General features: G+C 43.2%; 1 protein-coding gene across 1 annotated transcript in view; it reads left to right on the top strand.

Annotated features, from left to right (window-relative positions):
- Position 1: 1 nt before the first annotated feature.
- The window catches only part of CFAP57 (cilia and flagella associated protein 57), a 78,557-nt gene continuing 53,842 nt past the window's right edge, over positions 2-24,716 (top strand). The window contains exons 1-6 of the mRNA XM_032607205.1: positions 2-126; positions 351-527; positions 8,230-8,546; positions 10,247-10,533; positions 12,503-12,710; positions 15,722-15,874. Of these exons, the coding sequence (XP_032463096.1) occupies positions 371-527; positions 8,230-8,546; positions 10,247-10,533; positions 12,503-12,710; positions 15,722-15,874 (1,122 nt within the window). The 5' untranslated portion in view covers positions 2-126; positions 351-370. The remainder of the gene's footprint in view (positions 127-350; positions 528-8,229; positions 8,547-10,246; positions 10,534-12,502; positions 12,711-15,721; positions 15,875-24,716) is intronic.

Consider the following 24,716-nt stretch of genomic DNA (forward strand, 5'->3'; position numbering starts at 1 on the left):
CACTTCCGGTTTCCCGTTGCTATAGGAACCGCTCCGGCGTCTGGGAGTGCAGCGTTGCTTGGGATTCGTAGGCGTAGTACCCTGTATACACGCGTGCTCTGGTGATCTAGAGAGCAGAAGCGACAGGTGGGAACGGTCCCTCGGGGTCGTCCGGAGGAGCAGGAAGCCACGAAGGCCAAAGGAAAGAGGAGAGGCAGGAGCGGGGTCGGGGGCGCGGGAGAAGGTTGCTGGGGGGAGGGGGCGGAGGAGGAGTCCAGGGGAGGATCTAGAGGCGTGTCGCGGGGGCGGGGACGGTAATGTGGGCGGGGTGACGCGCTTCTCCAGGCTCACCAGCTGCGCTGCATCTTCAGCGAAACTCCTTACTGGGACCATGTCCACTGTGGTAGCTCAGTCGCTGCATGTTTTTGGTCTTCGATCCCACGTGTCCAACAATGTGTTCTTCTTCGATGAACAGATCATTATATTTCCTTCAGGAAATCACTGTGTGAAGTACAATGTGGATCAGAAGTGGCAAAAATTCATTCCAGGTAAAACGCTTTCCAATCTGACGCATACGTAACCGTGTATGCCACATATAACCCCATAATACCGACACGACGATTGAAAGGAAACTTTTTTGGCCAACTTGAATATATATATAGTTCTATAAATGTAGAAGAAATACATGTCTACTTGCCATATTTAATGTATAGATTAATGAATCACACATACATAGTTAAAATCACATGTAAAATCATGTTAATTTAAAAGTACTTTTTTTCACTGTGATTTAATGAAAAAAATTCTTTTAAAGAGTTTCATGCATCTTCAATATCATTGTCTTTGTCGTCACCAGGGCCACTTTTTGAGTTTTCTAACAGTTTTCCAGAGTACACCACTTTCATGACAGCACCTTTTGAACCCATGTATGGTGAAGACACTGGAGATTTCAGCCCAAGTCACACATAACCGTCTGTATACTGTAACATTTGGTTTCGTTTGCATTGGTGCTGCTAATAATATACATGATTTCCACAGCTTAACCACCTACTCTCTTTTTCCACTCTTTTTTGCACTCAACATGTTTTATTGTGACTTGCATACAAAAGACTGTGCACTACATATATGTAATATTTAAAGAACTATATATAATAAAATGAAGATCTGTGAACCCACCAACAGGAGAGTAAATAGAACATTACCAGTTCCAGTGTTTCTCCCTGACTTCATTCTTCTCACACATGCAGACTCTCACTCCACCCTGGACTTTGTAATTATTCCCTTATTTCTCTACGTAATTTTACCACATCTCTATCTGTGTGGCCTTATGTAAGGTATCCTTTTTGTTTGTGCTCTTCACCAACTTTATATAAATGTAACCATAGTGTATGTATTCTGTGACTTGCTTCTTTTTTTCAACGACATACTTTTGACATTCATGCATCTTGATACATATTAAGTGAGTTCATTTTATTACTCATAGGACTCTAATTCTCAATTATATTTATCCATTCTAGTGTTGATGGACATTTGGGAATGAACTTTTTTTGCTATTTCAAATGATGCCACTATAAACATTGTTGCACATGTGTACTTATCCACTTGTGCAGAGATTCTCCAGGGCACACACCAGGACTAAAATTACTGGGTAATGTGGCAGTACCAATTCACACTGCCATTCCTCCACAACCTCACCCTCATTTGCTATCTTTCTAGTTTCTGTTTCCTAATTTTTGCTCATCTGATGCTTGAGAAAGGGCATCTTATTGTGGTTTTAATGTGCATTTATCTAGTACAAATGAGGACGAATAACTTTTCACATGGTTAAGGGGCTACTCATTCTGTGAAATGTCTTAAGTCTTTTATCCATATTCTGTGTTTTTTTGGGGTAATTTTCTTACTGATTTATGGGCACACTTTATAGTTTATGCCAATCCTTTGTCAGATATATATATATATATGTATTATATATATATATATATATATATATATATATATATAAAGCAAATAATTTCTCCCAGTTTGAGGCTTGTGTTTTCTTCCTCCTTATGGTATGATGGACAGAAATTCTTAGTTTTAATGAAGTCAAATGTGTCAACTTTTTCCTTTTTGTGTCTTGTTAAGGAATCATCCCTTACCCCAAGCTTATTCTCCTGTATTATCTCTTTGGTGCTCTACACATTTGCCTCTCACCTTTTAGGCTCTGGGTTAGGAGGGTGCTGAGTGTGTTAGGGGAATAGCAAGGAGGCCAGTGTGGCTGGAGTGGAGTAAATGGAGGAGGAGTGAGAGGTGAGGCAGAGTAATGGGAGCAACGTCACATGGGCTTTGAGGTCAAGGGCTCCTACTCTGAGTGAAGTGAGAAACCAGCAGGGGTGGGGGGGTGGGGGCGGGGGATGAGGGGGGATTCTGAGCAGAGTGACATGATCTGACTTATGTTTCAACAGGTTCCTTCTGGCTACTGTACAGAGAATAGATTTAAGGAGGGGCAAGGGAGGAAGCAGGAGACCAGCTGAGAGACCATTGCTATTAATATAATCCAGCTGAGAGAGCATGGTCGCTCGCAGCAGGTGGCAGGCAATAGGGTGGTGAAAAGAGACCAAAGCCTGCCTGTATTTTGAAGGTGAAGGTGACAGGTTTCCTCATAGACCTGATGTAGGTGGAAGAGAAAAGGAAAAAGCAAGGGTTTTGGCCTGAGCAACCAGAAGGATGGAGTTGCTGCTAACTGAAGCAGGAAAGACTTCAGAATGAGCAGGCTTTGTGGAGCGTATCAGGAGGTTAGTTTTTGACATGGGAAGACTGAGATGCCTGCTAAATATGCAGATGGGATCCTAAGCAAGCACTTTGATGTCAGGTTTGGGTTCAAGAGAGAGAGAGGTCCAGGCTGGTGATAGAAATTTGAGGGTCATCAGCATGGAGGTGAAATATTAGGTCCTTAGAATGGATTGGATCCCCCAAGGAGTGAATATGTTTATGAAAGAGAAGGTGAAAGATTGGGCTCTGGGGCCCTCCGACATATAGTGCCAGGGAAATGAGGAACAACCTGCAAAAGAGTTTTTGGAGGAGTAGCCAGAAAGATAAGAGGAAATCCATGCAAGAGGTGAACGTATTTCAAGGAGGAATCAGTCACTGACTGGGTTAAAACAATGAGAAAGCATTTACAGACTCTGCAGTCAGCGTATATTGGTGGCAGGCGCTGGTGATTGAAAGAATGAATAAGAAAGAAAGCCAGACCAGGAGCTCTCAGTATTGTAGTGGGGACAGGTATGTATTCAAATGAGCGGGACTATGTAAATGAGCAGCACACCTGCTAGGCCAAGTACAGCCCTGGTACAAAAGCACAGAGGAGGGAGTGAACTGTTGCCCTTTCCGTCCTCCAGGCAATCTCATCTATGTGCACACTTTAAAATCCACACCGTGACTTTTTAAAAAATTTTTTTCTAAAGGCCAAAAGTAAATATTTCTTTTATTGTTTTATACAGTGTTTGTTTGTATACCAGCTTTTTGTTAACTGTTCCTTCTTGTTTCTCCACCTTCCTTTCTTTATTTCTTTTTTTAAATTTTTACTGGGGTATAATTGATTTACAATGTTGTGTTAGTTTCAGGTGTACAGCAAAGTGAATCTGTTATACATATACATATATCCACTCTTGTTTAGATTCTTTTCCCATATAGGCCAATACAGAGTACGGAGTGGAGTTCCCTGTGCTATACAGTAGGTCCTTATTAGTTATCTATTTTATATATAGTGGTGTGTATGTATCAATCCCAGTCTTCCAAATGATCCCTCCCTCTGCCTTACCCCTCAGTAACCATAAGTTTATTTTCTGTATCTGTAACTCTATTTCAGTTTTATAGATAAGTTCATTTGTAGCCTTTTTTTAGATTCCACATATAAGCGATATCATATGTTATTTATCTTTCTGTATCTGACTTATTTCATTCACTATGAGAATCTATAGGTCCATCCATGTTGCAGCAAATGGCATGATTTTGTTCTTTTTTATGGATGAGTAATATTCCATTGTATATATGCACCACATCTTCTTTATCCATTCCTCTATCTATGGACATTTAGGTTGCTTCCATGTCTTGGCTATTGTGATAGTGCTACAGTGAACATTGAGGTGCACATATCTTTTCCAGTTATGGTTTTCTCCAGTTATATGCCCAGGGTGGGATTGCTGGATCATATGGTAACTCTATTTTCAGTTTTTTAAGGAACCTCCATACTGTTCTCCATACTGGCTGTACCCGTTTGCGTTCCCACCAACAGTGTAGGAGGGTTCCTTCTCTCCACACCCTCTCCAGCGTTTACTGTTTGCAGATTATTTTTTAACATCTTTATTGGGGTATAATTGCTTTACAATGATGTGTTAGTTTCTGCTGTATAACAAAGTGAAACAGCTATATGTATACATATATCCCCATATCTCCTGCCTCTTGCGTCTCCCACCCACCCTCCCTATCCCACCCCTCTAGGTGGTCACAAAGCACCCAGCTGATCTCCCTGTGCTATGCGGCTGCTTCCCACTAGCTATCTATTTTACATTTGGTAGTGTATATATGTTCATGCCACTCTCTCACTTCATCCCAGCTTACCCTTCCACCTCCCTGTGTCCTCAAGTCCATTCTCTACATCTGCGTCTTTATTCTTATCCTGCCCTTCTTCAGTTCTTCAGAGCCATTTTTTCTTTTTCTAGATTCCATATATATGTGTTAGCATACGGTATTTGTCTTTCTCTTTCTGACTTACTTCACTCTGTATGACAGACTCTAGATCCATCCACCTCACTACCAATAACTCAATTTCGTTTCTTTTTATGGCTGAGTAATATTCCATTGTATATATGCACCACATCTTCTTTATCCATTCATCTGTCGATGGACACTTAGGTTGCTTCCATGTCCTGGCTACTGTAAATAAAGCTGCAATGAACATTGTGGTACTTAACTCTTTTTGAATTATGGTTTTCTCAGAGTATATGCCCAGTAGTGGGATTGCTGTGTCATATGGTAGTTCTATTTTTAGTTTTTTAAGGAACCTCCTTACTGTTCTCCATAGTGGCTGTATCAATTTACATTCCCACCAACAGTGCAAGAGGGTTCCTTTTTCTCTACACCCTCTCCAGCATTTATTGTTTGCAGATTTTTTGATGATGGCCATTCTGACTGGTGTGAGGTGATACCTCACTGTAGTTTTGATTTGCATTTCTCTAATAATTGGTGATGTTGAGCAGCTTTTCTGGTGCCTCTTGGCCATCTGTATGTCTTTGAAGAAATGTCTATTTAGATCTTCTGCCCATTTTTTGATTGGGTTGTTTGTTTTTTTGATGTTGAGCTGCTTGTTTATATATTTTGGAGATTAATCCCTTGTTGACTGTTTCATTTGCAAATATTTTCTCCCATTCTGAGGGTTTTCTTTCCTTTTTGTTTATGGTTTCCTTTGCTGTGCAAAAGCTTTTAAGTTTAATTAGGTCCCATTTGTTTATTTTTGTTTTTATTTTCATTACTCTAGGAGGTGGATTGAAAAAGATTTTGTTGCAACTTATGTCAGAAGTGTTCTCCCTATGTTTTCCTCTAAAAGTTTTTTTAGCATCTGGCCTTACATTTAGGTCTTTAATCCATTTTGAGTTTATTTTTGTGTATAGTGTTAGGGTGTGTTCTAATTTCATTTGTTTACATGTAACTCTCCAGTTTTCCCAGCACCACTTATTGAAGAGCCTGTCTTTTCTCTGTTGTATATTCTTGCCTCCTTTGCCATAGATTAGGTGACCATAAGTGCATGGGTTTATCTCTGGACTTTCTATCCTGTTCCATTGATCTATATTTCTGTTTTTGTGCCAGTACCATACTGTTTTGATGACTGTAGCCTTGTAGTATAGTCTGAAGTCAGGGAACCTGATTCCTCCAGCTCTGTTTTTCTTTCTCAAGATTGCTTTGGCTATTTGTGGTCTTTTGTGTTTCCATACAAATTGTAAAAATTTTCGGTTCTAATTCTGTGAAAAATGCCATTGGTAATTTGATAGGGATTGCATTGAATATGTAGATTCCTTTGGGTAGTATAGTCATTGTCACAATATTGATTCTTCCAATCCAAGAACATAGTATGTCTCTCCATCTGTTTGTGTCATCTTTTATTTCTTTCATCAATATCTTATAGCCCCATGACTTTTATCTCAAATCTATATTTCAGTCCAAACATCTCCTCCAGCTTTCATCATATCCAGCTGCCTGCTAGACCTCTTTAAAGTTCTGCAGTATGTACCTCACACACAATATATCCAGAATGGAATTTATCACTTCCTTTTTTCTCCCTCTTTCCTTAAGAGCCTACTATGCCAGCTATCCAAACACATGATAAGGATATGATTACAAAAATAATCTAGTCCTAGTATAAATATCCCAGAACCCAGTAATACACACATAAATGAACACAATGGATAAATGAATTTAATACAACATAAAGGTGGCATTAGTAGTTAGTGCTGGGATAACCAGTTAGGTATTGATGTTTGGGAAAGGGGAGTCACCATGAACCTGAGATGGATTAAAGACTTCAGTGCAAAAAAATAAATAACTAAATAAGAAATCATAAAAAACTGAAAGCAAATAAGCACGATTAAATCAGAAATATTTGCATGAGCTATTTTCCGTGAAAAACAGTGGACGTGACCTTCACCATGGCCCCTAGCTCCCTTAGCCTGTGTTCCATCCCAGTTGTCACCACCACTCCCATCACCAAACCAGAAACCTAAATGTCATTCATTGCTCCTCTCTCTCCATCAGCCCCTCACCCCACCTTCACTGAGTCCTCCTGGTTTTACCCCTTAGCATTTCTCTAACCTCCTGTTCCCATTGCCCCTACTGCCTTCCTGTTGCTCATTGCTGCCATGTGTCCCGGTTTTTGAAATAACATGCTGAAGTTTCCTTCCCTCCAGGATTGTCTTCCATACAGTTGCCAGAGGGATCTTTCTACAACACACATTGGGCCTTCCTAAAATTTCCCAGGGCCTTCCCATTGGCCTCCCTGGTAAAGTCCAAACTCTCATGCAAGGCTCTCAGTGACCCAAACCCTGGGTTCTTCTCAGAGGTGCAGGTATTCTCTGCAGCCCTTCCAGAGAAGCCCGCGGGCTGGTGCAACTTGCTGTGGCTTGTGTGACACAGCAGCATGGAGTCCAACGTGTCACTTTCTAGCACAGCTTCCCCTGCCTCTCTCACCCGCCCCGCCCGGGGCTTGTATCAGGTCGAATTACTGTGAGGCACAGCCTGGGGCCCGTGATGCTTTTAGGGACCCAAGAAAATATTTTAATTTTAATTTATTTTAAAATCAGGAAAAAATGAATATAATACTAGTGAATCTAGCATGGATTATATTCTTCTTTAAACCAATGAGTCATAAAGTATAATTTTTACCATATTTTAATGGAGGAAGGGGCCCATGAAAGCAGAAGTGCCTAAGGCCCATGAAAATTATAATGCAGACCTGACTACATTACCCAAATAAAGCATTTGCAGTTTAATGTTTACATCAGGCTCTGCTCTCTAGAGGCCGATGGACTTCATTCTCATGCTTGTTACCTCATGGACAAGAAGAGTGCTTGACCACCAGATATCGCCTCTTTATTCCTGAAAAATGGATAGAATGCATCCCTCCTGGTTTCGAAGGAAGCACAGGCTTCACCATAAAGCCCATTCAGCAGACCTCTGCATCTGTCTCTCAGCCAGAATGTCACATAGATCACTTAACTGCAAGGGAGGCTGAGGAATCTAGTGGTTAGCGTCCCAGCCTGGAAAGTGGAGGAAGAGTATTGAGTGCTGACTGCTCAGGGCATATAGGCCTCTGATCTGACCCTACTGCATGCTCCAGACCCATCTTTGGTCACCCCTGGCTCACAGGGGGTGCTCAGCCATCTCCCACCATGTGCAGTTCCCCCTCCATCTATACCCTTTCTCACATCCACACCTTTGCCCTTCCTGACGTGCCCCACCCCCACCTCCCCACCACACTTCATCTTCCTTCAGGAATCCTTCCCTGACTTATCCTCCCACCACGGCCTCAGTGAGGTGCCCATCCTAGTTATTTCCATAATAGCCCAGACACAGTTGCCCCGAGGGACACAGGGATTGACAATGACCTATTTCTGCACTTTTCTCCTCTTGCCTCAGCAGTGCCCACCACAGTGCCTGGTTCATGCTGAATCTTGGTGAATGCATGATCTCCCCTCACCAGCTCCTCTCCTTTGTTTGCAGGCTCAGACAAGAGTCAGGGCATGTTGGCCTTGTCCATCAGTCCCAATCGGCGATACCTCGCTATCTCTGAGACTGTGCAAGAAAAACCCGTCATCACCATTTATGAACTGTCAGCCGTTCCTTGCCGAAAGCGCAAAGTCCTTAATAATTTTGACTTCCCAGTTCAGAAGTTCATTTGCATGGCTTTTTCTCCAGACTCCAAATACCTCTTGACCCAGACCTCACCTCCAGAGTCAAACCTTGTCTATTGGCTGTGGGAAAAACAGAAAGTAATGGCCATCGTTAGAACTGATACTCAGAACAATGCTGTCTACCAGGTACGACCCAGCATGAGAAGTATGGTGCAAATCATTAAAAAATAGTACAAGCTGTCCCTCATTAAATGCTTTTTCTGTGTCAGGAATAGTGCTAATTTCTTAAAATGCATTTTAAAATTTGCCTCACAACACCATATAAGGTATGCATAATTATTGTGTCTGTGTTATTTATTTATTTATTTTAAATTTATTTATTTTTGGCTGTGTTGGGTCTTCGTTTCTGTGCGAGGGCTTTCTCTATTTGCGGCAAGCGGGGGCCACTCTTCATCGCGGTGTGCGGACCTCTCACTATCGTGGCCTCTGTTGTTGCTGAGCATGGGCTCCAGACGCGCAGGCTCAGTAGTTGTGCCTCACAGGCCTACTTGCTCCGCGGCATGTGGGATCTTCCCAGACCAGGGCTCGAACCCATGTCCCCTGCATTAGCAGGCAGATTCTCAACCACTGTGCCACCAGGGAAGCCCCTATTGTCTCTGTTTTAAAGATGAAGGAACTGAGGCTCCAAGGACTTAGCAGAGCCAGGGCTCCCTGATTCCAGGGACTGTGTTCTTCACTTTGGCCCAGAACTGCTTTCTGGTCCCAGGTCAAGCCCAGAGGCAGGTTGATCAAACTTGCTGTCTCTCCCTGATCCTGGCCTCTTCCGGGCAGCATTGCGGGGCAGTGGGAAGACTTCAGGAAGGTGGTGTGAAGTGGTAGGTCTTTAGGAAGCTGTCCATGAAATTGCACTTACGTGGGGAGCAGAAGTTTCTATCGTGGTTTGAGGGCAAAATGAAGAGGATGTGTCGGGGGACTGATTGGGGCCCAAGGAGGCTTTTCTTGGAGCAGTCAACCTGGTCTAGGATCTAGTGCTCAGTTTGCCAAGGCCAAGCACTCAGTTCTGTTCATGTTCAGAGATATTTGCTAGTCAGCATCTCAGGCACAGACTCCGTTATTCTCACAAGAGTCTGGCTTGTGAACCAGCATGTCACAACCAGAACACACAGCATTTATCCAGTGTATTTCCTCCCTGGTAACAGAGTCCTTGGGAGATGAAATTAGTAGTCAGAAGGTTGCTTGCTGATCACGGAATCAGAGCAAAGGCAGGTAGAGCCCGAAGATTATTTCACCCAGGTCACAGTAAGGCATGATATGGCATCCTATTCAGAGCAGGGAGCACCTCCTCTCAAACAGATCCAGGAAACACTCATTGGATGCCCGCGCTGAACCCGGCACTGGGGATACAGAGATGAAAAAGCCACAGCCCCACCAGGTGCTCACCATCCAGTGGAGGTGACAGGTTGATTGCCCATGACTGCGCATTGGGATGAGGGTAGAGATAAAGGAAGTTTAGTCCCTGACATGTGGTTCCTTTGCCCTGAACAGGGCACGTAAGCCTGCCAAACCCTCATTTTATGCTTCCAGCTGAGCCTTCATTCCATTTTGTTGGCACAGAGTTTGGTGATTGTCAAGACCTGCTCATCTTGCTTTTCGGCCTTTGTCAGATGACTTTTGAAGGTTTCCTAGGTTAAAGACTCATGGGCTGTACAAATACAATAGATATAGATCTGTCCTCTTGTCAAATATGGTCTTAAAATTATATGATTTAGTGATATTTAAAAGATCCTATGAGCTTCTTGGGATAACTCGTAATTAGTAAAATGGGAAATAATGCCATCAAGTTTAGTTTTATATATCTTTTTCTTTAATTCCTTCCCATTTTACAGGTGAGCTTCAATCCCCAGGATAACGCTCAGATTTGTGTCACTGGAAATGGGATGTTTAAGCTTCTCCGTTTTGCTGAGGGAACCTTGAAGCAAACTAATTTTCAGAGGGGAGAACCCCAAAACTATCTCGCCCACACTTGGGTGTCTGATGACAAGATTGTTGCTGGCACTGATACAGGCAGGCTCTTCCTCTTTGAGTCTGGAGATCAACGCTGGGAGACAAGTATCATGGTCAGGGAGCCCACCAGCGAGATGAAGAACCTGGGGGTGATCCAGGAATCCGAGAGGTAACGGCGCCCTCTGGGCAGGAGCTCTTGGAAAAATACACTCATCATGGTAATAGCATTACACCAAAAACAGCATACTTTAAAAATCACTCCTATCCCCTCTACCTTAAAAATCAATGCTTTTCATTTTCCCTCTGCCTTTCTAGTGTTCTTCCATATTCAAGCACAAATTTGAAAGTTATGACCGTAACCTAGATACAATCCTTTTTATTTTTATACCTAACCTCATTTTATAAACGTTTTAGTATGATGTCTTCAAAACAACAGATTTTCAAAAATATGTTTTCTAATGGCTGCCTAATTTACTGAATCAATTAAATGAATGTCCACCAAGCCCTTGCAGTGTGCAAGGCATCTTGCTAGGTGCTGGGGACACAGGTCCATAGGACCTTACAATTGAGTGGGAGGCACCAGACCAACAAGGAAGTGCAAGGAAATGTTGTCGGTCAATCTGACAAAGCATATGGGCTAAAGTGGGGGGTCAGGATAGAGCTGTCTATTTCACCTCTACTGCAACCAATAACAGTCGTATCTCACCCATATTGGAAAGTACCATTGTGTGTTCTAGACACTGCCTTAAGCACTTTATATATATCCTCATTTGAGTCTTACCCTAAAAAGTATATATTATTATCATGCCCATTTTATAGATGAGGAAACTGAGGCTCAAAGAGGTTAAGTGCCTCACCCAGTATCACAGCACTGTTAAATGACAGGTCAGGATTCAAACCCAGACCTGTCTGACCCCAGAGCCTGAGCCCTCAACCACAATGGCACACTGTAGATGCCTCTTCCTCAGTGACTTTGGTTTCACCCATTTTCACCACCCTCCATGCCAATAACGTCTCCTTTTTTTATCGTGATTATGTTGAGAACTTCCTAATAAGACCATATGCCCTCCAGTTTTCTGGGTTCACCATCCTTCAGTGGGTCCAGGGCTCCAAGAATAAAGCTCAGACTCCTGAGCCTGGCCCACATGTCCCTGCTGCTCGGACCCTTCTTTACATCTGCAGCATCAGCTCTTACCCCTGTCTACCGCACATGCCTCGTGTACTCTCCTGCTTCTGGGCTTGGTCTGCCCCCACCCCGACCCCACTCCCCCGGACATAGACACATGCCTGACACAGTCCTCTTTGTCCTTCACTTCTCAGCTGGGAGCTCTCAGCCTCTGCTCATCTCAAATAGGTGGTGCTCCTCTGTAACTGTCCTCAGAAAACCCTTGTTAGCTGCTGACTGGTTGCTCCCATCCTACTCAGCTGCCCTTAACAGTCCTTATCATATGCCCCCTAGACCATCAGCTTCTCAGGGCAGAAACTGTGTCAACTTATTTACCATTTTTCCAGAGAGCTGTTAACACAGCATAACTCCAGTAAATGTTATATGAATGAATGAATGAATGAGTGAATGAATGAAAGAGAAACAATGGAAGGAAGGGAGGAAGGAGAAGGGAGGCAGGGAGGAAATGGAAACCTGGATTCAAATCTCAGCTCTTGGGACTTCCCTGGTGGTCTAGTGGTTAGGACTCCACGCTTCAACTGCAGGGGGCACAGGTTCCATCCCTGGTCAGGGAACTAAGATCCCACATGCCTTGCAACAAGACCAAAACAAAAAACAAAACAAAACAAAAAACAAACAAAAAAACCCAAGTCTCAGCTCTTGCCCTTACTAATTTTGTGATCTTGGAAACAACCCCTCTGAGCCACTTTTTTCCAAACAACAAAATGAATATGATAATAACAATGAAAACAGTGACCACACAGGTTTGCGAGACTTCCACATAAATGCACAACCTTCCATCTTCCATGGAGCTCAGGTAGCATTCCCAGCCAAAGGGGAGCATTTGGGCCGTGGGAAAGGGGCTCACGCTGGTTTCTCCCACACCCAAGGACAGCCCTTCTTTCTCATTCCTAGCAGGATTCATCTCCTTGGAATCGTCTCTGTTATCTTTACATGCTGTCTTCTTTTCCAGCCTGATCGAATTTCCGACAATCACCTCCCCAGTCCCTTCCTACAAGCAGGTCGTGATGGCCAGTAGCCACCACCAGCTGTCCCTGCCCCAGGTGTCTGCCATCGCAGCCTATTCCAAGGGATTTGCCTGCTCTGCTGGGCCAGGGAGAGTTCTACTGTTTGAGAAGATAGAAGAGAAGGGGTTTTATCGTGAGAGCAGGGAAATCCGGGTAAGGAGGGGAGGAGGAAGCAATACTGGGATCCAACTGGCATTTGTTCTCTGACAGCAGAGCACTGACAGGGCGTCTGGTGCGGAGAGAGGGGCTGAGGCCTGAGCCATTTGTCCTGAGGGGAGTTTTAGGATGGGTTGGACAGAATTGGGGTATAGAATTAAGGAGATCCAGATCTGACTCCTGGGAGAGGGCTTTGGCAAATTCTATTTTCTCTTTGAAGTTCAGTGTTCCCATAATGTATATTGATATTTAATGTCAAGAAAACTACCTGGTACACAGCAAGCATTCAGTAAATATTCGGAGAATAAGTGACACAAACTGTTGTGGAGAGAGAGCTTATCTGGTTGCGGAAGAACCAGGAAGGCTTCAAGGTGTTTGAGGATAATCTTTGAGGAAGGGTCATAGAGGAAGAAACAGATCAGGGATTCCAGGTGAAAGGAACAAAATTAAGCAAAGGCACCACTGACAGGGAGCAGGTGGTGTGTTTGTGAGACACCTGTTGCCCCGTGGAAGAGCCTGAAGTCACTTGAAGGGAAAGAGAGGAGCTAAGGCTGGTGAAAGATGGCAAAGCCAGCCTGAGGAGTGTGTATGTACGTCGGCAGGCATCCTGTTTTCAGCAAAGAAGCATTATGCTTCAGAGAAGTAATCTATCTGCCTGTGATGCATGGTGTGGGCCATTCGGGGGCATTGGATATGAAGTGGTTAAATACGCAATGAATGAGTTAGACTTGACTCTGAGGTTTACTGGCTGAGTGGCTTCACATGAGTTGCTGAATCTAGCAAACCTGTGTCTCTTTGTTAAGGAACTAGCCTATCCCTTGTGGTTATCGAAAGGATTAAACGACATCTCTGTAATCACTGATGCAGTGCCTGTGCTTAATAAATGATACAAGTTATTATTGCCACCGTTAGGAATCAGTTCTGAGGCTTTTTTGTTACTGAAGCGAAAAGGCAACGAGGTCTAGGATCACAGCAGTGGGAAGCCGACAGAGCCTTTGTGAAGGTTAAGTCTGTAGGACGTTCCCTGAGCAGATGTGGGAGGCCAGAGATAAGGAGCTCTCAGGGAAGATGCCCAGGCTCTGTGCTGGATGCTGGGAAAGGATGCCACGGCACGAAAACTGGAGGTGAGAGCAAGGTGGGTGGGGACTCGGGGGGACCACTGTGAGTTTACTTTGCCTATAAAACAGGTCATTCTTTTGTGTGTTTATTCATTTAACAAATATTTATTGAGTGTTTACTATGTGCCAGGCTCTATGCTCGGGGCTGGGATACAGATGAGAAGTAACCACACTAAGACTTGCCCTTAGAACTCAGTCAACAAGTAAACAAACAAATATGAACAGATTGTTGGATGAGATCCATTCTGTGAAGAAAATAAAGCCAGGAAAGGACGGGGTGCAAGAGGGGCTTCTGTTCTAGAGGGAGTGACCTGGGGAGGCCTCGCTGAGGAATGTTGACATTTGACCAGAGACAAGGATAAAATGAAGCAGTTGGATATGTGGTTTAGACCTTGGGAGTGAGATCGATATATCCACCACACACACACACACACACACACACACACACACACACACACACACACACATAGCGCTTGGCTTGTATCTGGCACATAGTCAATACTATTTTAAGTATTTATTATTGTAATTACTTTACTACTATTGTTTTCGCTGAACCCTTATATTAGGTAAAATCACTGAGAGAGAAAAATATAGAGCCAAAAAGAGAACTGAGGACAAAACTTAGCATTTCCTAATTTCAAGACTGAGACAGGATGAGAATCCAGCAGGGCACTGAGAAGGTGTCGTCCTTCACTCATTCAGTCAACAAACGTCCGTCATGCAGCTATCATGGGCCAGGCTCTGTGGTGTGGCCTGCGGTGGGTGAATCAGACATGGGCACTTCCCTTGTGGACCTCGCTGTCTGGGGGAGGACCGTGAGGCCACACCGCGCAGTCACTGAGCGCCTGCTATATGTCAGGCACTGCTCCAAGCACCAGGAGACAGACGTGGGGACAGACACGGTCCTCGGTCTGCGGGCTCCCGTTCTACTTTATACAGTGTGATGCGTGTGACAGCAGAGGGAACCCCGGGTGCTGTGGGCACATTGAGGGAACATCAGGGCCCACTCAGCCCGGGGTGGTCAGGGAGGGCTTCCCAGAGCCCTTGCTGTTCTGGTGAGGCAGTGAGAGTAGACTTCATGAGGACAGGTTAGGGGGTACATAGGAAGACAGGACTCCAGGCAGGGGGAGGGCGGCACAGGAGGCCGGGGCCTTCTAGGGAGGAAGGTGCCGAGGTCACTGCTGCAGGCTCTAGAAAAGCCTAGAAGATGAGGGCCGAGCAGGGACATCAGGCTTTGGTGATGTTTATGAGAACAGTTTCAGTAAATGATGCGGTGGAAGCCACATTATAAGGAGTTAAGAACTGAGTGGGTGGTAGGGAAGTGGAGATGGTATGTGCAGACCAGCCTTTCAATAAGTTTGGTTGTTAGTGGAAGGAGAGAAATAGCAGGGAAAAGGAAATCTAGTTTCATAATGTCCACTAGGAGCTCCCGGCCCTCTGAGACTGCTGCAGGAGCTGTGTGACCCCTTCTCTTCTCTCTGCCCTGTCACCTACTCCACGTGGTAGAAGGGCTGCCACCTTCCCCTCTACTGCCCTGGAGCACACACTGTGTACCTGGTGCAGGTGGGCGCCCACACTGGGCTCCCAACAGCTGGGCGAGAGTCGGGGTTAGACTAACGCTTGTTGTGAAGGGGGATCTCAAACTGAGACGTACAGATGGATCAGTTTCACCTGTGCTGCTGCCTTATTATTCAGCCACTAATCACTTAAAGGTGAGTAGGAAACCCACAGGAACGGAGGCCCCTCAAGCCCTCCCTTCTCCACATCTGAGGAGGATCCCGGAAGCATGGTCAGGAGTCTGTAAGCTACAGTATCTGAGAGAATCTGAAAGCCCAAGGACACCCTGACAATGTGAGGCCATTGCTGACCGCTGTTCTGTGTCTTGGGCAGATTCCTGTGGACCCACAGAGCAATGACCCGAGTCAGTCAGACAAACAGGACGTGCTCTGCATGTGCTTCAGCCCCTCTGAGGAAATGCTGATCGCCAGCACCAGCAAGAACCAGCTCTACAGCATCACCATGTCCCTGATGGAGATCAGCAAGGTGAGTCTCCCAGCAGCGCTTCCTTCCAGCCTGGAGACTGGTCACCATGTGGGAAATTTTTAATCCAATTCCTGAGTGCAGGCTCACTCACCACTTCATAACAGAGCAAAAGAAACTCAAATTTCAAGTTGTCCATGTAAGGAGCGCTCCGATACCCTGGGCAGCGGGCAGAGGGGTGCCCGGGAATGTGATTGCTGCAGCCTCTTTGGAGAACACCCTGGAGACATCTGTCAGATTTAAATTGTACCTGTCTTTAACCCAGCAAGCAAGTGTACTTCAGGTATTTAATGTATGGCTATACCTGCTTCTGTGCACAGAGATGTATATATGTAAAGGTTTATCATTGCTTTTTGTTTTTAAATAACAAAGAAAGCCAGTATGAATACACCGCAGACATTGCAACAAAAAAAGCGGTGTTAAAAGATAAAAAGAAGCACTTTGTACTTATAAAAGGTTCACTTCATCAAGCAGACATTAGTTTTAAATTTGTATGCACCTAATAGCATGGACTCAAAATATATCCAGCAAACTTTGGCAGAACAACAAGGAAAATAAACCACCTACAATTGTAGGAGATTTTAATATATCTTTCTCAGTAATTGTGGTTTTCTAAATAACAGCTGTATTGAGTTATAATTCATTATACAGTTCACCTATTTAAAGTGTACCATACAATGGTTTTTAGTATATTCAGAGTTGTGCAGCCATTACCTCCATCAATTTTAGAACACTTTCATCACTTAAAAAAAATATATGCCCTTTAGCTATTATGCTCCCACCATCCCATCTGCCTCCCTCCCAGCTGTAGCCAACCACTACTGTCTTGTGTCTGTATAGATTTGCCTTTTCTGAACATTGCATACCAATATGTGGACTCTTGGGACTGGCTTCTTTCATTTAGCACAATGTTTTTAAGTTTCATCCATGTGGTAGCATGTATCAGTACTCCACTCCTTTTTTATTTTTGTCTGCGTCGGGTCGTTGAGGCATTCAGGATCTTTCGTTGTGGTGCTTGGCATGCAGGATCTTTCGTTGAGGTGCTCGGGCTTTTCTCTAGTTGTGGCATGTGGGTTTTCCCTCTCTAATTCTGTCGTGCAGGCTCCAGGGCGCGTGGGCACTGCAGTTTGCGGCACGTGGGCTCTCTCCTTGAGGTGCATGAGCTCAGTAGTTGCAGCGCATGGGCTTAGTTGCTTCACAGCATGTGGAATCTTAGGTCCCCGATCAGAGATTGTACCTGCGTCCCCTGCATTGGAAGGCAGATTCTTTACCACTGGACCACCAAGGAAGTCCCTTGTACTCCATTCCTTTTCATGTCCAAATAATATTCCATTGCATGGCTGTACCACTTTTGTCGGTCTAATCATCAGTTGATGAACATTTGGGCTGTTTCTAACTTTTAGATATTATAAATACTGCTGCTATAAACATCTGTGTACAAGTTTTTCTGTAGACATATGTTTTTATCCTTCTGGGTGTATACCTAGGAGTGGAATTCCTGGGTCACGTAGTAACTCAATATTTAAACATTTAAGGGACTGCCAGATGGTTTTCCAAGGTGCTGTACCATTTATATTCCTATCAGCTGTGTACGAGTGTTCTCATTTCTATTTTTGCCAACATTTGTTCTTATCTAATTTTTAAATTACACTCACTCCTTCCTGCAAGAGCACCGGAATCACAACTAACTGCTGGGCAATCATCAACAGGAAGACACTGGAACTCACCAAAAAAGATACCCCACATCCAAAGACAAAGGAGAAGCCGCAGTGAGATGGTAGGAGGGGTGCAATCACAATAAAATCAAATCCCATAACTGCTGGTGGGTGACTCACAAACTGGAGAACACTTATACCACAGAAGTCCACCCACTGGAGTGAAGATTCTGAGCGACACATCAGGCTTCCCAACCTGAGGGTCCGGCAACAGGAGGAGGAATTCCTAGAGAATCAGAGTTCGAAGGCTAGCAGGATTTGATGGCAGGACTTCAACAGGACTGGGGGAAACAGAGACTCCACTCTTGGAGGGCACACACAAAGGAGTGTGTGCACTGGAACCCACGGGAAGGAGCCGTGACCCCACAGGAGACTGAATCAGACCTACCTGCTAGTGTTGGAGGGTCTCCTGCAGAGGCGGGGGGTGGCTCTGTCTCACCATGAGGACAAGGACACTGGCAGCAGAAGTTCTGGGAAGTACTCCTTGTTGTGAGCCCTCCCAGAGTCCGCCATCAGCCTCACCAAAGAGCCTGGGTAGGCTCCAGTGTTGGGTCAAACAACCAACAGGGAGGGAACCCAGCCCCACCCAACAGCAGACAAGTGGATTAAAGTTTTACTGAGCTCTGCCCACCAGAGCAACAGCCAGCTCTACCCACCACCAGTCCCTTCCATGAGGAAACTTGCGCAAGCCTCTTAGATAGCCTCACCCACCAGAAGGCAGACAGCAGAAACAAGAAGAGCTACAATCCTGCAGCCTGTGGAACAAAAACCACATTCACAGAAAAATAGACAAGATGAAAAGGCAGAGAGCTATGTACCAGATGAAGGAACAAGATAAAACCCCAGAAAAACAACTAAATGAAGTGGAGATAGTCAACTTTCCGGAAAAAGAATTCAGAATAATGATAGTGAAGACGATCCAGGACCTCAGAAAAGGAATGGAGGCAAAGATCAAGACGATGCAAGAAATGTTTAACAAAGACCTAGAAGAATTAAATAACAAACAAACAGAGATGAACAATACAATAACTGAAATGAAAAATACACTAGAAAGAATCAATAGTAGACTAACTGAGGCAGAAGAATGGATAAATGACCTGGAAGACAGAATGGTGGAATTCACTGCTGTGGAACAGGCTAAAGAAAAAAGAATGAAAAGAAATGAAGACAGCCTAAGAGACCTCTGGGACATTAAAGGCAACAACATTCACATTATTAGAGGTCCCAGAAAGAGAAGAGAGAGAGAAAGGACCCGAGAAAATATTTGAAGAGGTCATAGTTAAAAACTTCCCTAACATGGGAAAGGAAATAGCCACCCAAGTCCAGGAAGTGCAGAGAGCCCCATACAGGATAAACCCAAGGAGAAACACGCCGAGACACATAGTAATCAAACTGGCAAAAAGTAAAGAGAGAAAAATTATTGAAAGCAGCAAGGGAAAAATGACAAATAACATAAAAGGGAACTCCCATAAGGTTAGCAGCTGATTTCTCAGCAGAAACTCTACAAGTCAGAAGGTAGTGGCATGACATATTTAAACTGATGAAAGGGAAGAACCTACAACCAAGAGTACTCTACCTGGCAAGGATCTCATTCAGATTCTATGGAGAAATCAAAAGCTTTATAGACAAGCAAAAGCTAAGAGAAGTCAGCACCACCAAACGAGCTCTACAACAAATGATAAAGGAACTTCTCTAAGTGGGAAACACAAGAGAAGAAAAGGACCTACAAAAACAAACCCAAAACAATTAAGAAAATGGTCATAAGAACATACATATAGATAATTACCTTAAATGTGTATGGATTAAATGCTCCAACCAGAAGACACAGGCTCGCTGAATGGATACAAAAACAAGACCCCTCTATATGCTGTCTACAAGAGATGCACTTCAGACCTAGGGACACATACAGACTGAAAGTGAGGGGATGGAAAAGATATTCTATGCAAATGGAAATCAAAAGAAAGCTGGAGTAGCAATACTCATATAAGACAAAATAGACTTTCAAATAAAGAATGTTACAAGAGACAAGGAAGGACACTGTATAATGATCAAGGGATGAATCCAAGAAGAAGATATAACAATTATAAATATATACGCACCCAACATAGGAGCAGCTCAATACATAAGGCAACTGCTAACAGCTATAAAAGAAGAAATCGACAGTAACACAATAATAGTGGGAGACTTTTAACACCTCACTTACCCCAATGGACAGATCATCCAAACAGAAAACTAATAAGGAAACACAAGCTTTAAATGACACAACAGACCAGAGAGATTTAATTGATATTTATAGGACATTCCTTCCAAAAACAGCAGATTACACTTTCTTCTCAAGTGCGAACGGAACATTCTCCAGGGTAGATCATATCTTGGGTCACAAATCAAGCCTCAGTAAATTTAAGAAAATTGAAATCATATCAAGCGTCTTTTCTGACCACAATGCTATGAGATTAGAAATCAATTACAGGGGAAAAAACATAAAAAACACAAACACATGGAGATTAAACAGTACGTTAGTAAATAACCAAGAGATCATTGAAGAAATCAGGGAAATCAAAAAATACCTAGAGACAAATTACAATGAAAACACGATGACCCAAAACCTATGGGATGCAGCAAAAGCAGTTCTAAGAGGGAGGTTTATAGCAATACAATCCTACCTCAGGATACAACAAACATCTCAAATAAACAATCTAACCTTACACCTAAAGGAACTAGAGAAAGAAGAACAAACAAAACCCGAAGTTAGTAGAAGGAAAGAAATCATAAAGATCAGAGCACAAATAAATGAAATAGAAACAAAGAAAACAATAGCAAAGATCAATAAAACTAAAAGTTGGTTTTTTGAGAAGATAAACAAAATTGAAAAACCATTAGCCAGACTCATCAAAAAAAGAGGAAGAGGACTCAAATCAATAAAATTAGAAATGAAAAGGAGAAGTTACAACAGACACTGCAGAAATACAAAGCATCCTAAGAAACTACTACAAGCAACTCTATGCCAATAAAATGGACAACCTGGAAGAAATGGACAAATTCTTAGAAAGGTGTAACCTTCTGAGACTGAACCAGGAAGAAATAGAAAATATGAACAGACCAATCACAAGTAATGAAATTGAAACTGTGATTAAAAATCTTCCAACAAACAAAAGTTCAGGAGTTCAGGACCAGATGGCTTCACAGGTGAATTCTATCAAACATTTAGAGAAGAGCTAATACCCATCCTTCTCAAACTCTTCCAAAAAATTGCAGAGGAAGGAGTACTCCCAAACTCATTCTATGAGGCCACAATCACGCTGATAACAAAACCAGACAAAGATACTACAAAAAAAGAAAATTACAGACCAATATCACTGATAAACATAGATGCAAAAATCCTCAACAAAATACTAGCAAACAGAATCCAACAACACATTAAAAGGATCATACACCATGATCAAGTGGGATTTATCCCAGGGATGCAAGGATTCTTCAATATATGCAAATCAATGAATGTGATACACCATATTAACAAATTGAAGAATAAAAACCGTATGATCATCTCAATAGATGCAGAAAAAGTTTTAGACGAAACTCAACACCCAGTTATGATAAAAACTCTCCAGAAAGTGGGCATAGAGGGAACCTACCTCAACATAATAAAGGACATATATGACGAACCCACAGCAAACATCATTCTCAGTGGTGAAAAACTGAAAGCATTTCCTCTAAGATCAGGAACAAGATAAGGATGTCCACTCTCACTGCTATTATTCAACATAGTTTTGGAAGTCCTAGCCACGGCAATCAGAGAAGAAAAGAAATAAAAAGAATCCAAATTGGAAAAGAAGAAGTAAAACTGTCACTGTTTGCAGGTGACATGATACTATACATAGAGAATCCTAAAGGTGCCACCAGAAAACTACTAGAGCTAATCAATGAATTTGGTAAAGTTGGCGGATGCAAAATTAATGCACAGAAATCTCTTGCATTCCTATATGCTAATGATTAAAAATCTGAAAGAGAAATTAAGGAAACGCTCCCATTTACCATTGCAACAAAAAGAATAAAATACCTAAGAATAAACCTACCTAGAAGACAAAAGACCTGTATGCAGAAAACTATAAGACACTGATGAAAGAAATTAAAGATGATACAAATAGATGGAGAGATATACCATGTTCTAGGATTGGAAGAATCAATATTGTGAAAATGACTCTACTACCCAAAGCAATCTACAGATTCAATGCAATCCCTATCAAATTACCAATGGCATTTTTTACAGAACTAGAACAAAAAAATCTTAAAATTTGTATGGAGACAAAAAAGACCCCGAATAGCCAAAGCACTCTTGAGGGAAAAAAAGCAGAGCTGGAGGAATCAGACTCCCTGACTTCAGGCTATACTACAAAGCTACAGTAATCAAGACAGTATGGTACTGGCACAAAAACAGAGATATAGATCAATGGAACAGGATAGAAAGCCCAGAGGTAAACCCACGCACCTATGGTCAGTAATCTATGAAAAAGGATGCGAGGATATACAATGGAGAAAAGACGGTGTCTTCAATAAATGGTGCTGGGAAAACTGGACAGCTACATATAAAAGAATGAAATTCGAACACTCCCTAACACCATACACAAAAATAAACTCAAAATGGATTAGAGACCTAAATGTAAGGCTGGACATATAAAACTTTTCGAGGAAAACATAGGAAGAACACTCTTTGACATAAATCACAGCAAGATCTTTTTTGATCCACCTCCTCAAGTAATGGAAGTAAAAACAAAAATAAACAAATGGGACCTAATGAAACTTAAAAGTTTTTGCACAGCAAAGGAAACTACAAACAAGACGAAAAGACAACCCTCAGAATGGGAGAAAATATTTGCCAACAAATCAATGGACAAAGGATTAATGTCCAAAATATATAAACAGCTCATGCAGCTCAATATTGAAAAAACAAACAACCCAATCCAAAAATGGGCAGAAGACCAAAATAGACATTTCTCCAAAGAAGACATACAGATGACCAAGAAGCTCATGAAAAGATGCTCAACATCACTAATTATTAGAGAAATGCAAATCAAAACTACAGTGAGGTATCACCTCACACCAGTTGGAATGGGCATCATCAGACAATCTACGAACAACGAATGCTGGAGAGGGTGTGGAGAAAAGGGAACCCTCTCGCACTGTTGGTGGGAATGTAAATTGATACAGCCACTACGGAGAACAGTATGGAGGTTCCTTAAAAAACTAAAAATCGGGCTTCCCTGGTGGCGCAGTGGTTGAGAGTCCGCCTGCCGATGCAGGGGACACGGGTTTGTGCCCAGTCCGGGAGGATCCCACATGCCACGGAGCGTCTGGGCCCCGTGAGCCATGGCCACTGAGCCTGCGTGTCTGGAGCCTGTGCTCCGCAACGGGAGAGGCTACAATGGTGAGAGGCCCGCGTACCACACAAAAAAAAAAAAAAACTAAAAATAGAATTACCATATGACCCAGCAATCCCACTACTGGGCATATACCCAGAGAAAACCATAATTCAAAAAGACACATGCACCCCAATGTTCATTGCAGCAGTATTTACAATAGCCAGGACATGGAAGCAACCTAGATGCCCATCGACAGATGAATGGATAAAGAAAATGTGGTACATATATACAATGCAATATTACTCAGCCATAAAAAGGAACGAAATTGGTTCATTTGTACAGACGTGGATGGATCTAGAGACTGTCATACAGAGTGAAGTAAATCAGAAAGAGAAAAACAAATATCGTATATTAACACATATATGTGGAACCTAGAAAAATGGTACAGATGAACCTGTTTGCAGGGCAGAAATTGAGACACAGATGTAGAGAACAAACATATGGACACCAAGGAGGGAAAGTGGCGGGGAGCGGGGGGTGCTGGTGGGATGAATTGGGAGATTGGGATTGACATGTATACACTAATATGTATAAAATGGATAACTAATAAGAACCTGCTGTATAAAAAAATAAATAAAATAAAATTCAAAAACAAATTACATTCATAATGGATGTTGCTCTGTAGTTTTCTTGTGATGCCTTTATCTGCTTCTGGTATCCAGGTAATACTGGCCTCATAGAATGAGGTGCAGAGACATGGCGGAAAAGAGAGAATTGCTTTTGTTTTAACATAACAGGAATTTGAGTGTACTTAAAAGCTTGTCGGCTAGTATATAAGTCATTATGTTGTATACCCCAAACTAAGACATTTTTATCATTTCACCTGGGGACACTTCATTCACAAGGACTCAGAAAGGACTAATTTGATGGCTGGATCTCCACTCTGTCCACTTTCTCTGTGTAGAAGGGTGAGCTCATTGCATAGAGCTTCTCTCCCTGCTGGTGGGCAGGGCCTCTCAGAAGGAAGGCTGTGTAGGGAGGAGAGAACTAGACCAGAGAGTGGGACCTTCTGTGGAGGGGAGTGTTTCCACTCTCTCTCCCAGGCTGGAAAAGTTTCCTGCTTGTCTCTGCATGTACAGTCTGCCCTCCAGCACCTGATTTATATTCTGTTTGGCTGCCAGAGTGATCTTTTCAAATCCCAGATGTGGTTATCGCAAAATACACATCCTCCACCACCTCCACCGTCATCACAGCTGCGATCCTTCATTGGCTTCCTGGTGCTCTGAGAAGAACTGAACTAGGTGCACAGGGCTGGGCAATGTCTCCGCAGCCCCATCCCATCATTCCACCTGATAGGACTGGCCTTTCTGATCACCATGAGTCTGCATGTTCCCTCTGCCAAAAGGCTTCAGTATGCTCCTACCTCCGCCTGGGGCACTCTTATATTGTCCCCTTCCCCACATTAGTTCTTGCTCATCCTTCAGGGGAAAAAAAAAAAGCTAATAGAAATGTGCTAGTAGAGACAGCAAGATTGACGATATTGGAGAAAGAAGGGGAAGCAGATGGAGAAGAATGGGAATAATCTGTGCCTACCCCGACCCCAGCCCAGCACCTCTTTCTGACACAGTAGAGAAGGGAAGCGTCTGAATTTGAGGGGATTGCCAGCTCAGCCTTTGCCTTGGCTTGTGAACAAAGTATGTACACCTCATTAAACTCCCCAGTCATCACTCCTCATTCAGGTGTCCCAGGTGTAATGTCTCTGATGACAGACAC

Source organism: Phocoena sinus, chromosome 1, assembly GCF_008692025.1.
Source record: "Phocoena sinus isolate mPhoSin1 chromosome 1, mPhoSin1.pri, whole genome shotgun sequence".
In the NCBI taxonomy this organism is placed as follows: Eukaryota; Metazoa; Chordata; class Mammalia; order Artiodactyla; family Phocoenidae; genus Phocoena; species Phocoena sinus.